Source organism: Anopheles maculipalpis, chromosome X (genome assembly GCF_943734695.1).
Source record: "Anopheles maculipalpis chromosome X, idAnoMacuDA_375_x, whole genome shotgun sequence".
NCBI lineage: Eukaryota > Metazoa > Arthropoda > Insecta > Diptera > Culicidae > Anopheles > Anopheles maculipalpis.
Genome location: NC_064870.1, coordinates 900,984 through 918,239, shown reverse-complemented (window position 1 = coordinate 918,239; position 17,256 = coordinate 900,984). Strand labels below are relative to the sequence as shown.

Here is a 17,256-nt window from a genome sequence, read left to right as displayed (position 1 = left end):
ATAAGGTATCGAGTTGAGATGAGTTTTCTTTTTCATGTTCTTTGCTTCGAGCATGTCCTAGTGTATAAAGTGTTTTATGTTAAGGTCCAAATTTATGCTTTTAAGCATCCACAAGCTCCTAAAGTTGTATAGTGTGTGTGTGTGTGTGTGTGAAAGTGTAGAGAGTAGTTGTGTAGTATGTGTCGATCTCCCTTGCTGAAGAGCATTTCTAAGTGTATAAAGTGTTTTATATGAAGGTCTTAAGCTATGCTGTTAAGCATCTAAATGTGCGTAAAGTTTGTAGTGTGTGTGAATGTGTAGAGAGTAGTTGTGTAGTATGTGTCGATCTCCCTTACTGAAGAGCATTTCTAAGTGTATAAAGTGTTTTATATGAAGGTCTTAAGCTATGCTGTTAAGCATCTAAATGTGCGTAAAGTTTGTAGTGTGTGTGTGAATGTGTAGAGAGTAGTTGTGTAGTATGTGTCGATCTCCCTTGCTGAAGAGCATTTCTAAGTGTATAAAGTGTTTTATATGAAGGTCTTAAGCTATGTTGTTAAGCATCAATGCTGTGATGTCAATGCGCTCATGTGAAAGTGGCAGCAGTCGACTATCAACTATAAAACCGAAAAAGCCGATCATGAGGTATTTATTTGTATATTTATTTATATCATGGTATACAGGCTTGCCGCCGTATTGTCAGCTTTATTTTTATTATATGTATATGTGTGTATATATTTATTAGAATGAAAATAATGAGAAAAGATGTTGCTACAACATAGGTACGGGCATTGAAAACAGAATAAACCCAGATGTAATAACGAAGTGTTTTTGGAGCAACAGAGGGTGTGGAGCACGAACAAATGCGGACGCGGTATCTCAGTAATGTAGTCCAACGAATAAGATGTAGCACCTGCAAAACAATATCGAAGAAAAAAAGGGATTTGAGGGGTATCGATTTAGAACGCATTTCCCCTTGGTTAGCTTTTACGTAAAAATTTTATTTTCAGTATAAAAGGACACTTAAAAATATCCTGAATTATCTGTTTATTTTTTATTTTTGCATTTCCTTAAGCTTCTCCTTCCTTCCGCGTTGTTTTTCTTCCTCCTTTATTAACTCTGCCTGTTATTCTACTATGTGCCTGGCTGGATGTGCTTACCCGTTTTCGCTCCGCCGTCCTTGCCTGTAGTCATTCCCTCATTTAAAATAAAAAAAAACCCCCATGCGCGCTGCTGTTAGTTCGAGATGCGCGAGATTATCAAGTGGCGGGTCAAAGAATTGGCGCACCTGTGCCACCTGTGCATCGGGTTAAGTTGTGTGTGTGTGTGTTTTTTGTTTCGGGAAAGCGCGTCGCATGGGACAACTCCCATCAGTTTGCCATGTAATAATATGAATTAAAAACTATTTTCCTACTTATAGGCTACTGCCTACTACTCGCTCGTGCTGTGTCGCGAATATGGTTGGTCAGCAGAGATGAACCCGAGCAAGAGCGCCCTCGGTCGCCGGCTGCCTACACCCCCTAGGCAGCTGGGTCGAGCTGTTTTTTTGGCTTGCCCATAGTAGTGCAGTCGAGTACGCGTTGAGCGTGTGCAGACGGTGCACAAAACCATCGCGAAATGGAGGTCTGCAAGGATATTGCATTCATCCTGGACATCTACTGTGTGGCAGAGAGAAAAAAACAGCTCGGGCGAGCGTACGCGTTGTCACTCTGGTTCAGAGTTCGCACCGGATGTGCTCGTTTAGTCTGGGGGAGGGGGGGAAAAAAGGATAGTGTTGGTCGCTAGTGGTTTATGCCCTTTTCCTTTCGTTGGAACTGATGTCTCGCTTCATGTTGCGGTTGTTAAATGCTTCCCCCTTTGATTCGTATCATCCATTTTGCGTTCGTTTCCGATTGCTGGTCCTGCCGTTATTAACGTTTGAGCATTAAAACTATTGACGTTTGTTCGCTATTTTTTCTTTTGTGTTGGGTACGTTTAGGTAGAAGTTTGAGGCTGAAGAGAAGTTTGATACTGTCATGAGGACAAACCTCAAGCAAGATAAACCTGGAGCTCTGTGTGTTGTCTATGGAAGTTTGCAAAATTTAATACATCCGAATCTGTGAGAAACTAACACACAACAAAACTAGATGAACTTTAATATCAGCGCCAATCCTTCATGATTTCTGAGCACGCCGCTTAAGTAGTGCCATCTTCATGCCGATTGGGCATATTGAAACGTGGTAAAACAGTACAAACACACACAGGCATATCGGAAGGTTTGTTCTGTGATCGTTTTACCGAGCTGCAATAGGACCAATTTTCCTTTCTTTTTGTTGATGTTTTTTTCTAGTCTGCACTTAAATGTTGTTCTGTTGCACTTATCTATATTATAAAGATGATTTCGTATTCTTTTCCTTCCATAATTGTTGCATTTTCACACCTTTTCGCAATTCCACATTATCGCTTTTTGGCCGGTAGCCATTTTTCTTTTTTCCTGCATGAGTCTATCTTACAAAACAAAACAAAAAAAAAACGAAACATTCATCACGTTGTTTTTCCTGCGAACATTGCCGTGGTTTGGTTCGATATTTCCCATCAGTAAAACGGGGAAACATAGATGTGATGGATGTTTGTTGACATCAAAATTTGCGACATTGCTACCGGAGGTTCTAAATTTCCAAACGCAATTACGTGCTGGGCTGTATGGTTGTGTTAAAATTATGGCAAAATATACAGAGATAAAAGAGATAATCGTTATAATAAAAATAAATTTAATGATAATATTAAAAATAGTTACACTCGCAATCAGTGCTATCAGTGTGAGCCAAACCCAGAAGTAGAAAGTTTTCAACAATGCACGAGTTCGGTTGTTTTTTCCGCCCACTTGCGTGTATAGACGCAGCGAAGCTTAGCTAAGATGTTGTCAGACGCAAATAGTAAAACACAGGACAGGGACAGTCGAGCTGCGTTGAGTGGCGTGCGTTACTGCAACGCAATAAGTGAGAAATCTATGAAGATACAGCAACATCAAACATGCTGAAGCTGATTCGAAACAGTGGCTAACACGAAACACTTTCCCACGACGCACGGGGCAAGGGTTCAATACGTTCCCATGGTGGATACGTTCAGCTTCAGCTTCAGTTGAGTGGAGCGCTCAAAGGCCGAGGTTTTCTTTGTCGGCGTTTGAGTGCTCTCTAAAAAAACAAAAAACAAATCCTATATTGCTCAGTATTGCCAAATGTTCAAGCGATCCTAGGGGCCTTTTCGAAGATGGGAGAGGTGTCGGAAGCAATATACCCACTGACTACTATCGGCAGTTCTCCGGGCGGCGTTGGGCCGGATGGCGATAGTAGTCAGTTCGAAAAGATGGCCGGCAACCGAGGGAGTGCATAGACCATCGGGTTGCCGGCACGGTGCACCGATCGGTCAATCATCGGGCGTCTGAGCACTTTGTTTGGGGGGGGGGGGGGGGGGGAGGGGGGAGCCAAGCCACCTACTTGTCCAAGGACAACCGCTGTGCTCTCTGGTGTGCGCGGGAGAGATGTTCTGATGTTCTGACGGTTGCACTTCTGGTAACATTCGAGTGTTTAGGCAGTTTTTGCAATCGCCTTCAAGCCGCCACACGGGTTTGACAGGTGGACGTTTCAACGTTTGCTAATAGATGGGGTTCTACACAAAGACTCCGTGAGATACAAGGGACGCTGATGCTTAAGAGGAAACCTTTTTTTTCGAAATGTATGTGTGTGTGTGTGTTTGTGGCAAGTAGACGCAACCGAAACGTTGACTGTAAGTGACAATGTGTCTGCTATGCATGACACGTTTACTACAAGCCCTAGTACCCGCTAATGGTCCTAGGGTGAGAAGAGCCATTGCCTATGCTACCACACCAATATGCCTGAACTTAAAAACTGCACACCTTGCCATACTCTCCTTGTACCTTTGTCCCTATCCCAGACAGCATAAATATCTTGCTTGCCTTTAAATGCAATGATCGATAGCTCTGGACAAGCACGCCAGAAATTGCGCTTCGAAACGTTTCGCTAGAAAACGGAATCAAAAATAATTTAAAAAAAAATTTAGTACGCAAAACTAAAACCACATCGGAAACGGAAGCGATGGACGTTACATAGTGATCACCTTAAGCGTGGTATGGCGCTTTATACCGGTGTCGGTTTCGGTCGATCTGGTGCGATTTTGTTTTTCCGGTGATCTTCGTTTAGCCGTGCTAAACTCATCAACATCTTCTAGTCCTGCTAGCTGTTAGCGTACGTGGTCGTCCGTTGGTCAATCCTCAGTCCTGTTCCTTAAGCTTACTTAGTGCTAATATCGTTTTTCTTCCTCTCCCTTCCGTCGCCCTATCTCTGCCCTACCGGATAACCGTCTCCTCTACACGCTCGTTTGCTGGCGACGGACGTGTAGCGACGAGCGCACTGTTTCAGCTCTAACCCGGTCCCATCGTTCTACTCTGTCCGCTCATCTTCTTTTGGCTGCTGCCACGGCAATCATCTGCTGGAGCATCGGCTCAGGACTGCACGCCTTCGGTTCGCACTGCATCTGTCCGTCTCCGCCACACCTAATGAGGAAAGAGAGACAATTTTAGTTCACCTTCACGGTTCGGTTTCCGCACGCTCCCAAAGCTGATGGTACTTACGTGCATCGCATGCAGGGACCGGAAGCGGAAGCAACCGTTTCACCGACGTTGTACGGTTTGCCCTGTATCTGGCAACCCCGCTTTTGCACGTGTCCCTTGTACGCGTGCGACAGGAAGTGTGGTGGCAACGTGGTCGTCGTGGTGGTCGTGCTGGTCGTCACGTTCAGTACGGTCGCCATCGAAACCGGACACTCGTACCGCGGACAGCAGAACCCAGCTATCGGCTCCTCGTTACATCCACTGATCGGTGGTGGGCAAGACTGTTGCAGGCAGATAATGTCACTGCGGAAGCAGAAGCAGAAATCACACGGATCGTCGCGCGGGATCTGTTGGGCCGAAACGTACAGTTTGCCACCGTAGCGGCAAGTGCCCGGACCAAACGCGGCCGGATCTTCTTCCTCGCCGTAGTCATCCTCGTACGAGGACGGTGGGTAATGCGGTGGCATGTGACCGTAGCCGGAGTCGTAGTGCTGTCCCGGCGCTCCATACGATGGTCCGACGGTTTCCGGTTGCTGGGTGGGCTTCGCCGGGCTGCTGCTGCTGCTGTCATCGTGTTGTCCGACAATTTCTGGCTCCTGTACCTTCTGCTGATCATCGTCCTCTTCGTCTTCGGTAAAGGTAGGCTTCACTGCCACTTGTTCCTTGTCACTGTCATCACTTGCGGGCTGTGGTTTCTGTGTCGTTTCTTCGTCGCTTACCGGGGCCGATGGTTTCGGCTTATCTTCGGCGTTGTCAATCTTTTCGTCTAGTTTATCGTCGTCTTGCACGACAGCGGATGCGGTCGTTGTTTGTGTAAGCTCATCTTGCGAAACCTCAGCCACAGGAGCCTTCGTACCCTCTTCCGGTTTGACATCCACTGTGGCATCCGCGGTGGTAGCAGCTGGCGACGTGCTTGGTGGCACCGTTACCGCTTCCAACGGAACGCCCGGCGCTTCAGAGTGGTCTGCTTCCGTTTCCTGAGCCAAAACGGTAGTACTAGTTGTTGGACTAGCATCCTCCACCTGCTGAGAAGTGGTGGTAGTGCTAGGCACCGGTTCTGCCGTTGACACCGGTTCGTCCTCCTGTTGCGAAGTGGTTTGCTGTTCGGTCACCTGCGAGTCCGAGCCAGGTACAACGGTAGTGTACACCTCACCCTTCGAAGTAATCTCTTCGGCGAGCGTGTCCTTCGTTGGTGTAGTCAGCGCATCCGCTGTCGTGGTAGCCTTCGCCGGAGCAGTTGTCGTAGTCAAGGTGATGGGCGTGTCTTCCTCCTCCGATGAATCATCATCCGCGTGAAGATCGTCCGTTTGTGGTTGTTCCACATCGTCCTGCTCTTCTTCTGAGGTAGTGCCAGCCTCTACCGTATCGTGAACAGCAGCTGGCTTGTCAGTAGTCGGTTCTGATGGTTGTACTGTGTCATCCTTTGCTGGTGCACCAGCCACAACGGACTCACTGGTCTGTTCCGGCTCCTCCGTACTGGTGGTTGGTGGCTGAATCTTCTCACTAGTCTGATCCAGCTCAGCCTCCTTTGGTACAGTTGCAGCTGTAGTTGTCGATGGATGTTCATCTTCACTGATGGGTTTCTGTCTCACAGTCGTTATTTGTACATCCTCATCCTCTTCTGCCGAATCTTCGTCGTCGATCGAAGCACCAGTTGTAACACGCACGTCTTGTGAATCAAGATCATCGTGCAAATCTGCCTCCGGTTTGGCCGATTCATCGTACGTCGTGGTGGATGCATCATCGGTTGACTCTACCGCACCAGCATCCTGCACTACTGGTGCTTCATCCGGCGTATGTTGTGCTGCATTTGATTGCTCTGGCGTAGCGAATGTGGTAGTGTGTGCAATTGCGTCCTGAGCATCGTCGTCGTCGGATTCCGGCTCAAATATAGGATGTTCATGATACGTGTCACCAGCATTAAAATCGAACTCTGTAGCACGAACCGTAGTGACCTGGTCCTCCTGCTCTGGAGCTTCGGTCATCTTTTCCATTTCCGTGCTCGAAGGTTCTGCAGGTTTTTCGTCTTCCAGTGGCACGCCGGCTGTCGTCGATTTGTCTTCGTCGAGAATCGTTTCCGGTGCGGCTGTGCCAGCAGGTGTTGCCTGTTCTGGCTCGAAATCAACGTCATCTTCCACCGGCGCGGCATGTTCCGTGTCTTTTGGCGTAGTGCTAACGTCCAATTCTGGCTCCGGTTGCTGCTTCTTATCCTGCGACGCCGGCGCAGCGACAGTTGTTGGTGCCAGTTCATCCTGAGTGTCGTCGTCAAGCTTTTGGTCCTCCTCAGAATCCTTCAGAGTTGCTTCAGTCAATGCGCTGCTGCTATCGACATCCACAGTAACCGGTTCTGTTGCGGACTCCAGCTCTTCCGATGTATCCGGCACAGCGTGAGCCACCGGTACCTTCGTGGTCGTTTCCGTTTGCTGCTGGGCATTCTCATCACTTTCTTCGCTGTCGTCAAAGTCTGGTTTTTGCGTGGGTTCGTTATCTTGCTCAGCTTCTCTTACCGGTGCTAGAGTAGTAGGTTGTTCCACCGACACGGAAGAAGATGTCTGCTTAACGTCTACCTCTGTGGTGGGTTGTACTTCATCGTTGAAAGCGGTGACCTTCGCTGTAGCATCCTCATGCTGCTCATCCTCGTCCAGGTCGTCCGACTGTGCATCCTGCTCCTTCTCCTGTTCGCTTTCATCCGCGCTCTCCGGTTTCAAAGACACGTGCGGTGTTGTGGCAACTGGAGCATCCTCATCCTCATCAGCCAGTTGAATCTGAGGCGTCTCGTCCTTCTCTTCTGACTGACTGTCATCGTGTGCCGGAACTGATGGGGTAGTCGGTTTGTCTTGCTCCTGGGCTACTGTAGGTGCGGCAGTAGAGACATTTGCCTCTTCGTCCTGTGCACGGACAGTCGTCGAATATGTATCATCGGATTCTGGTGCTGCTTCAGCTGCATCATCCTTGTCTGCTTCATCATCATCATCTGGCTGCTGTTGTAAAACCACTGGTACTGCGTCAAATGTGGTGCTCGAATGTGTCGTCGTGGTTGGTTGCTCTTGTTCATCCTCAGATACATCATACTTCACTGTCGTAGGTTGTAGCTCGGTGTCTTGTTCCTTGTGGCCAGCAGTTGTCAGTTCCGGTTTGACTGGCACGACAGTTTGCTGTTCATCTTCTTCGATTTCGTCGTAAATTGGTGCCTTTTCCGGAGTTTCCACCGGTACAGCAATCTGCTGCACATCCGCTTCAATTGCATTGCTCTCCTGATCATCGTCGTGCGGTATTTGCTCTCGGTCTTGTTCCGTTTGCAATGGTGTAACGGTGGTTGGGGTGATGGTCACACGTTCGCTAGGCCCAGTGGTAGTCTGTGCAACTTCGTCGTGCTCCTTAATCTGATCGACTGGTTCCAGCGCTTCCTGAGGAATGTCCTCGGGCAATGGCAACGCTACGTGTTGTTCCGTGTCGTCCAACGTCGGCTTGAATATAGGCTCTTCCGCCTCATCGTCGTCCTCTTGTGGGAAATGGAATCCACCATCGTGCTCTGGGCTGATAAGATTATCATTGTCCGTCTCTTCCCTATCAACCTGCAGAGGTTTCACTTCATCCTGATCAGGCTTTGTCTCGTCAAGCGTCGGTTTGACTGCGCCCTGTGTTGGTACACTTTCCTCTAGCGTCGGTTTGACTATTGGCTGTTCTTCATCGTCGTCCACGCGGAAGATTAGTGCATCATCGCTTGTTTTCGTTGCAGTCGTCGTACTTTGGGTAACAGGCACGTCTGTCGTTTTGAGATTATTTTCACTCTCGTCATCCACCGCTGACTGAACAGTGGCCGTAGCCGGTTCGTCTGATTCCTTCTCGTCACTAACAGACGGAACTGTGGTAGCGGGTTGCTCTACTTCCTTGAAGGTAGTCATCCTCTGTCCTGCCTCTGTATCCTGTACAAACGATGTCGTTTGCTCTACTTCCAGCGCAGGTTTCGAAGTGCTCACTACCGGAGACTCCGTTGCTGCACCTTCGGGAAGATCTGATTCAGCAGTTTGCTTCACATCGGCATATTCGTCACCTTCCGGCTCGCTGAGTGCTACTGCTGGCGTTGTTGTTGCCTCTTGCACACGATCCTCCTCTTGTTCGGCGTTAACGTTTGCAACGGTCGTCGCGTCGTCCAGCTTCTGTTGGGTTTCGGTCACCGTCTCCAGTTCTGCAGCCGGCTCAGTGTCGCTGGTAGTAGTTACTTCCGGCGCAGCAGCACTGTCGTCATCTGTGCTTGCTACTGGTTTGTCGTCATCGGCCACCACGCTAGAGACTTCATCACTTTCTATTTCGTTGCTTTGGTGCTCCTCTGGTTCGTGCTCGGTAGTAACTTCCGCAGTGGGCTCCACAGAACGAACTGTCGTTTGTACTGGGCGTTCCTGCTCGTCATCCCGTTCGATTTCCTGCTCCGTCTGCACGGGGCTAGCAGTAGTTATTTTCTGCTCCAGAATTTCGATATCCTGTTGTTTATCTAAATTGTCAGCGCTGGTAGTGATGCCTTGAATCTCGGCGTTGTCCGCTTCCGCATCATCAGCAGCCGGTGTGGTGGCACGTTGATCATCATCAACGATCTCCGCACCATCATCAGCAGCATCGACATCGATAGGTTCACTCTGCACCGAGCTACTCTCTTCGGCTTCGCTGATCGGCACATTTGTCGTTTGACTTTCCTCTGCCAAAGGCTTCACTGTCGTTGGCTGCGATTCTTCATCCTGCTTCTGTGGCTCTTCAATCTCGTCTTGTTCAGCCTCCGGACCGCGCTCCACAACAGCACCAGCCGTGGTAGACTCCTCTTTCTGTTCCGATTCCGTCACACCGTCAGCCGCTGGTGCCGTTTCCGTTGGCATTTGCTGCTCCTGCTTTTGCATTTCCGTTGACTGTGGTACATCGGCTTCCTTGACGGTGTCAACCGACGATGGCACGTTGGTCGGTGCAGCCGTGCTCAAAATAATCACATCATCATAGTTCGCCGTCGTTGGACGATTTCCGCCAAAGTAGTCAAACGTAACAGCTAACGGAGGTTGCTGCGTTTGCAACGGCTTGAACACTTCATCCTCGAGATCCAATCCAGCGCTATCACTCTCCGCCTCTGATGGGTGACTTGCCTCATCATCCTCCTCCTCGTTTGTGGAGGTAGACTGCGAATCGGACACCGAAGCTTTAGTGGATGATTCGGAAGATTCCGCACTTACATCCGCCGACTGTTGCTCTTCTTCACTGTCCACATCGTCGCTCTCGGTGGATGCTTCCGTCGATTCCACCGATACAGAGCTCGCGGTTGAGGTAGTTTCCTTTGGACAGCTGTAGGCCGGACAGCACTCGCCTGAGACGGTGGCTTTCGGTGTGCAGTCGTCGCTCGGTGGTGCCTGGCAACGCACCATTTCGCAGTGTACGATACTGTTGGAGCAATGGCATGCAACCTGACATTTGCCCGTCGTTGGCACGGTGGCACCGTTCTCGTACGTGATTCCATCTATCAAACAATCGCCTTCGCCTGGAATCGACTCCGGGAACAGTTTGTCCGGGCTGATCACATGCAGATCATCGTCAAGCTTTTCACTCGATGGAGTGGCTGATGTTTCCGTCTCCGCGTCAACCGGTACCTGTTCCTCGTCCTGTTTCTCACCACTTGGTGCATCCTCTTCGGCCGGTTCGTTGTGCGTAACGTCATGCGCTGTTTCGGTCTCTTCGTTCACTTGCTCTTCAACCTTCTGTTCATCCTTCTCGAGCGGAATGACGGTGTTCATTTCGACTGGCTCGTCCAGGTTCGCACCAGGCTGTGGATGAATCGGTTCCGGTTCCTGTGCGTCGTCCTCTTTACGATCGCCAAAGGTAGGCGCGTGCTCGGTCGTCATCGAGTCGGACAATACGTGCGAATCGGCCTCTAGTGGCATGTTTTCCAGTATCTCATCCTTCGGCGGTTCAGGAGTCTGTTCGGCGGGGAACGTTTCGTCCGCTGCGGTTGGTAGTGGCGGCAGCTCGGTCACAACAACTGCCGGCGGTAGCTCTACAAAGTCTTGCTCCGGCTCCGGTTGATCGTCGGCCTTTTGTGCTGCCTCCTTTTTCTCGCTGCTAACGTCCGGCTTGTCTTGCTCTGGCACAACGGCTGGGGTTGAGGGTGGATGCGTTTGTACTTCCGGCTCGCTATACACCTCACCATGCTCTGGCAGGGCTGTAGTTGTTCCGGTTTCTTGGCTCTCTTCCAACTCCTCCACCGACACAGCCTCATCACGTTCCGGTTGATGTTGGACGGCGTTTGGCTCGGTTGCTTGGTCATGATGTTCATCTATTTCGTTTTCCTTCTCATCCGCATTGGCCAGCGCCGGCAGTGACGTCGTTACCGCCGGTCCAAAGCTGTCCTCTTCATTGCGAACGGTCGTCGGCTCGTAAGATGGTCCACTTTCATCGGCCGTTGGTTTTTCCGTGCTTGTCGCTTCGTCAGCGTCATGTTCGACCGGTACATCATCAGCTGCTGGTTCCTGCGCATCCTTCGTAGGCGCAACGGTCGTTCCAGCAATATCGCTCGGTTCCTCTGAATCGTCGTGAGTCTCCGTTGATGTTTCGTCTTGTGCTGCCTGCTCTGTGTTCGATTGTACCTCGGCACGTACCGTAGTCAGTGCAGGGACATCGTCAAAGGCAACCGCAGTGGTAGCTTCCTGTTGCCGGTCCTCATCCTCTTCATGCGATCCTTCGTGTCCGGGAATGTGATCACTCTCCGCACCAGGCTCTTCGCTCACGGTTGGATGCGGCGTCGTCAAACGCTGCTCATCGTCATCCACCTTTTCTGGAACCTGAACATCGCTGTCATCTTCTTCGTGGCCGTCATCCGACGGCACATCTTCAAACTGTGGAGCAACGTGCTCCTGCTCTTGCTGATCGTCTTCCTCGTCCTCCTTTTCTGCCGTAACTACATCCTGCACCTTCTGGTCGGTAGTTGGCGCACTGGTACTCTCCACACTTGCCTCCGTCGTCTGAGCTGCTTCCGATTCCTGCTCGGTTTTCGATGGTTGGCTATCTTCATATTGAGGCTGCTCATGCTCCTGCTCCTGCAGATCGTTCTCATCAGCGGCTGGCGAAATGCTCGCCACTGTCGTTACCATCATCGCGGCCGCACTGCCATCGCAGATATATTTATCCGGACAGCACTGGCCAGCGGCCGGTGGCAGAGCAGTGCAGTTCTTGCCTTCGTTCTCTAGCGGTGTGCCGCACTCCTGTACCGCGCACACGATATCACCACGCATGCAGTAGCAGTGCTCGCACGGTTTGTCCGTCGTTATCAGCGCACCATCGGCATACGTTTCACCGCTGTGCACGCAATCGGTCGACACGGATGGGGACACGGTGGTGGTAAGGATGAATCCTGGTGTTGGACGCACGGTAGTAGTACCTTCGTCTTCCAACATCGGGGTCGAATCTTTGTCGTGATCTGTGGAAAGCGAAACGAAGCAATAATGTAAAATCCAGTGCCCTTTTTGGAAAGGAGACGCTGCGGGTGTGTACTTACCGCAGTCGTATTTCACTGGACAGCAGACACCCTTGTTGTAAATCGGTTGGCAACCGTCAATGTGCAGCGTACACTCCTGCATAACGCAGGTCGTCATGTTGCGAATGCAGTAACACAGCTCACATGGTTTTTGTGGATTTGATGGCACCTGTGGAAGGAGTAGCAAACCAAATCAATCTTCCCGTGTATCATTTCCATTGCGCTAGAAGGTAGTGGCACTTACTTGCGCTCCCTCCGGATAGAAGCGTCCACTGATCGAGCAACCGTACTGATCGGGCGCACCGACCTCGCCGGATGAGGCGGCACCGAGTGCGTTCGAGGGGCTGGCCGTCGTTTGATGGTCGAGTAGCTGGACTTCCACCTCTGGGCAGGTGATGACCGGACAGCACTGGTCCTCCCGCTTCTCAATCGTGCAGTCCTGCCCGATCGCCTTCGTGAACGGACAGACGCGCAGATAGCACATCAGCATACGGTCGTGGCAGGTGCAGTTCAAACATGGCTCGTTTGTCATGATACGATCGCCCTCGCCGTAATGATTGTAGTTGTAATAGCATCCAGTTGATTCGCCGTAGTTTTCCAGCTCGGTCTGATCACTTTCGTACATCGGTGCTGTGGACAGGGTGGGTAAAATGTTTCACGCACGGTTCAATTAGTCGCTGCACGTAATGCAGTTTGATTAGGTATTTCGTCTAGGTAAGTCTTCAAACAGTTGTGAAGCTAGCTGACTGCACTGCTTTATGCGATCTCACGCCAAGATGATTGAAAACAACCTCCGAATTTTCTGCTACGAGACAATGTGCGATGAGCGACGCAGACCCCTACGGACAGATAGCCTTGAAGGAAGTGCTGTTTTTTTTTTTGGCTTTGGCTTGAGATTTTACTTTACTGATCCGAACTGTAGGCGTATACCTTTTTATTGTCTCTAGTCTTCACGCGGTTTGCTATGGAAACGCAGCTCATAGCCACACTTCCGCTGGCGCTGAAAACTTGCCTTGACTTGTGCCGTTTAATGAAGCTTTTTGATGGACACTATGAGCCGGAAGTTGCCAGAAGGTAATCCAAACGCTCACCTAGGAGTGGCTCTACATTCGTAAGTCGTTTAACGAGAGATCACCTACACTACAATCAATCAAGGCATTGCTCAATTGTACTGTGGTTGCAATGGTTTTGCAACGATCGTATCCCGTAACCCCAATCAAGGTGTTGCCTTCCGCCATAGTTCAAGGAAAAACTCTCCCTTATATTGCCGACGCCACGACCTTCTCCCTTGACCCGGGTGGGTGTGAGGTTTGCTGTTGACTGACAGGCCAATGTAGGTGATATCTTTGTTCCGAAATCGGATTGACGGTTGTTTATACATCTTTCTTCCCTGATTTTGCCCATGCTCTTGAGCCATGCTACACACCACAAAAATAAATACACAGCAAGGCAGACGCAATCATACGAACCGTACATTCCATAAATATTAATACACAATCACGCGTATGCGGTCGAGCATGCGGCAGCGAACCCAGGAAAAGCCTTCCTTTATCATTTTGCCCTTCCCGTTCTGGGCTGGCGTTATGTTAGGGGCGGCTAAGAAGTTTGTTGTCAACTGTCAAATGATTGTGAGAACGCACAACTTTGGGGGAGGCTTTGATAAGGCGCCGTACCAATGTAGGGGAAACCTATAGGCCCTGACGGAGGTTTTTGCCCATGGAACATGCTTTGGGAGAAAGACAAAGATACTGTAGTTTAAGGACATCGTTCGATGGTTCTTAGACTTTCTTCTGCTTCTACTAAACACCCTCATACAATCAATACAGCACTGTGCACACAGGAAAATCTCCCCAAGTAAATAGAAAACAGTCTATTCCGTATTCGTGTTGCCCGTATTCCCTCAAGATTTTGGCAAATTTGATTTATGTCTTTAATTAATCTGCTTGCCGTGTTGACGGGGGGTTTTTTGGGGTACATCTGTCACGGCGAATCGATATTCGACTCATTAAAAATACTATGAAATGAATTGCCAAGGCAAGCTTTGGCCTTGGCAATTCATTCATTACGACTTTGCGGCACCAACTAAAACGTGTCCACACAGCCTTCGCTACTTGCTCTACTACGGTGGCTCTCTGCTGCTGTTTTGATGAGCTAATCTATATGTACGTTTATGTTTGGGAAATTTTACACCCAAAAGGGACGGAATTCATTAAAAAATTAAGGACTTAACAATCCCGACACTTGATGAAAGCACTTTGAGTTGAGGTCGGTTTATTTCCATGCACCGCCCACTGTGCCGAACCACCAAACGATAAGCTGTGTTGTCTTAAGCCTCGACCGACCCTATTTTTGTCGAGACGAACCATTGAGAATTATAATTGACTGTGTGCATTATTTCGGGAGCGATTTATCATTGATCGATTTTATCGCACGTAGCGACGTGGTGCTGGTGTTTATAATTGAGCAGAACATAGCAAATCCCAACCGCATTAGGAAAACAAATTACACAAAGCGACGCTGGTCGGTATTGCAGAATTCCTGCCATTTTCCTGTGCCCTTCCCGTTCCTGTTTGCGGGCGGGCCTGATCGAGCGTGTGTACCGTTAGGGGTAATATTCTATCCAGCACCAAGCCCTTGCTGCTCATCTTCCCGTGGAAGATTGCCAGATAGTCTGGGCTGATTACGGTTGACAAACACAAACGCACCGACCATTGCTAGCTCGGTGGAAAGGGCGGACTAGCAATCAGGCGTAAAAGCAACAACAAAAAAAAAACAACAACGAAACCACACGCTCATCAATGAAGCTAGCGCGGGAGGGAAGAAAAGCTGACAAGAAATTGAACATCGTGTCTTGCTAATTGCACGTCCACCACGCAAGACGGCTGTCCGAACAAAAAAAAAAATGCACGATGAAGGGGATGTGAGCTCAAGAAGGGACACATTCATTATCTGGCTAGTGTCATTTGTCATCGAACGCTGGATAAGCGTTTTTTTTTTTTTTTGGTGAAATGAGGGACAGTTGAGCAGCGCTCAATTCATGTCACTGCGGCATATCGAAGGAGCTTCGTGAGATTGGCAGTAAAATGTCCTTAGTCATCGTATGCTTATCCGTCGCATGCTCTGCGAGTCTAGTTTTACAAAGCATTAGTTCGTTACTTACCGCTGTTAGACGCCGGTACCAGTGTTAACGCTATCGCTCCTATTAAACATATCATCGCGCGCTGGTCGAGCCCAAACAGGCTCGAACTCCTGATAATCATCCTGAGCGTTGAACTGTTATGTTTGCCTGCCTTCGTATTAGATTACTGTTTGCACACCTGTGGGAAATGGAAAGAAGCAAGAAAACACGAATTTTCAATTACATTCGGTGCGTCAAACTTGTGTCCAGAGGCATTTGAGGCAAGCAGTGGAGCAGAGTTTTCTTTCTTTACAGGATCACAACGGTGGGGGTTTTTTTTTTGAGGCAAAAGAAGCCTAACGCATTGTGTTGGCCGTGAGAGAGAAAAAGTGGCACACCGCGGCCGCCTCTCCACGTTTTTCGCGTAAACTTCTAATCCCGTGGTTAAACGATCTCGCTTTCTCTGTAATGATCGAGCGAGCGAGAGGTGGGAAGGAAGGTAAAAAAAATGCAACACACACACACACACATACATCCAAATACATAAGAAACATGAAATCCTTTTTCCTGCTTCGCATCGGTAAGAATCCTCAACATCCGCCCGTCCCCGAATAGGTCCCGTCCAGGGAAGGTCTCACTGGGCACTCAAGGTACACGTCGGTGTGCAGAGTTGTCACGTAACGCTAGGGAGCAAGCAAGTATACCTTTTGACACACCAACCATACTAGCTTCCATCCAGATCCATCGACGCTGGCGATTTTTACGTACGAAAGACGAGGAATTCATGCCACTGAAGTAGGGAAGGCTCGTATATAGCAACGCAGCAACATAGAGAACCGGTGACCGGAATACGCTTACGGTAAAAACTGGTTCGCTCCATAACCACCCCCCCCCCCCCCCCTCCCACCAACCCCCCCAACCCGTTTTACCCAAGCTTTCCTGCGGATCGGGTGAAAAAGCTTCGGACATTGGACGCAAATTCCGCGCTGCACACGAAAGACATTCCGGTGAAAGTCGTTTGCCAAATGTATCTCTGGCAGGCGGGCAGTGCAGGAAGAGGAATAAGGGTGGCTTCACGGTCAAGTTTATGACGGTGGTAGTTCGCATGCACGTTCACGAACCGCCCAGAGTAGGTCAAGTCTTTATGCGAGAGCATTATAATATGTTGTGTGCAGCCTCTGCTCATGATGGATCGATCAATTATTGTAGGTTATATGTTCGAGCTTTTGAATACCGAAACTTGCACAGAAAGCATAATGTTTGTCTTTTAGATTTTCAGCTGAATCGTTGAATATTGCGCGCAAGCCCACAGCCCGAGCCCGATTCTATCAACACTGGCAGAAGTAGCGACGAAAGCTAGCCCAGTTCAACAACAAGCGCCTGGGTATCATCACGGTGGACGTCTCGTGACTTCTGTTGACCGTTAGAACTGATGGGTGGATTGAGTATTAAGCACCACATCACCACGAATCATCCCCGTCTGCACACGGGCACATCAGTCCGGTCTGCACCGGTAACTAAATACTAACATTTAACGGCACTTTCCGGGAGTTGCCGTTGCCTGCATACCCTGCGGTGCTGCTCTGTCCGCGCACGGGAGTGAACGGTAAGGAAAGCACCCGCCTTGGGCTGGCCTTGGTGCTGATTTCAAGATTGCAAGAAGACGCAGGTGAGATGGGTTTCGGCCATTTGCTTCCTCGCTGTATCGCGCCCCGTTTGAGCGTAGCACACACTCGTTGCGTGTTATCTGCTACGCCTGGGAAAGAAAGGTTGGCTAATTGGATCCGGCTATTGAATGCCTCTCTCTCTTTTTTTTTCGTCTTCTCTGGTCCGTGTCTACGTGTTCTTGTTGTATAATTTCTATAGAAGGTAGTGTTTAGCAGCGAATCATCAAGGATCTAGCAGTAGGTGAGGATGGCTCTGTGGGAGGAGGAGTCGAACAACTTGGCTTGCCACTTACCATGCTGTAGCAAGACGTGTTAAGATCTGCTGTATACATATATATAGTATGACGGCTCTCCGCCATTTTGTCGTGTTGTGTTGCTGGAT

At 49.5% G+C, this 17,256-nt stretch overlaps 2 protein-coding genes across 2 annotated transcripts in view; both read right to left on the bottom strand.

Moving 5' to 3' along the window:
* The window catches only part of LOC126568561 (TOX high mobility group box family member 3-like), a 329,113-nt gene that overhangs the window by 11,201 nt on the left and 300,656 nt on the right, over positions 1 to 17,256 (bottom strand). The gene's annotated exons all lie outside the window — the stretch shown is intronic.
* LOC126559501 (mucin-4) lies at positions 4,357 to 15,374 on the bottom strand. The gene is made up of 5 exons (XM_050215706.1): positions 15,250 to 15,374; positions 12,334 to 12,719; positions 12,111 to 12,258; positions 4,607 to 12,032; positions 4,357 to 4,528 (listed from the first exon to the last, which is right to left on the bottom strand). The coding sequence occupies exons 1-5, from the start codon at positions 15,347 to 15,349 to the stop codon at positions 4,429 to 4,431; spliced, it is 8,160 nt and encodes a 2,719-aa protein (XP_050071663.1). The 5' UTR covers positions 15,350 to 15,374; the 3' UTR covers positions 4,357 to 4,428.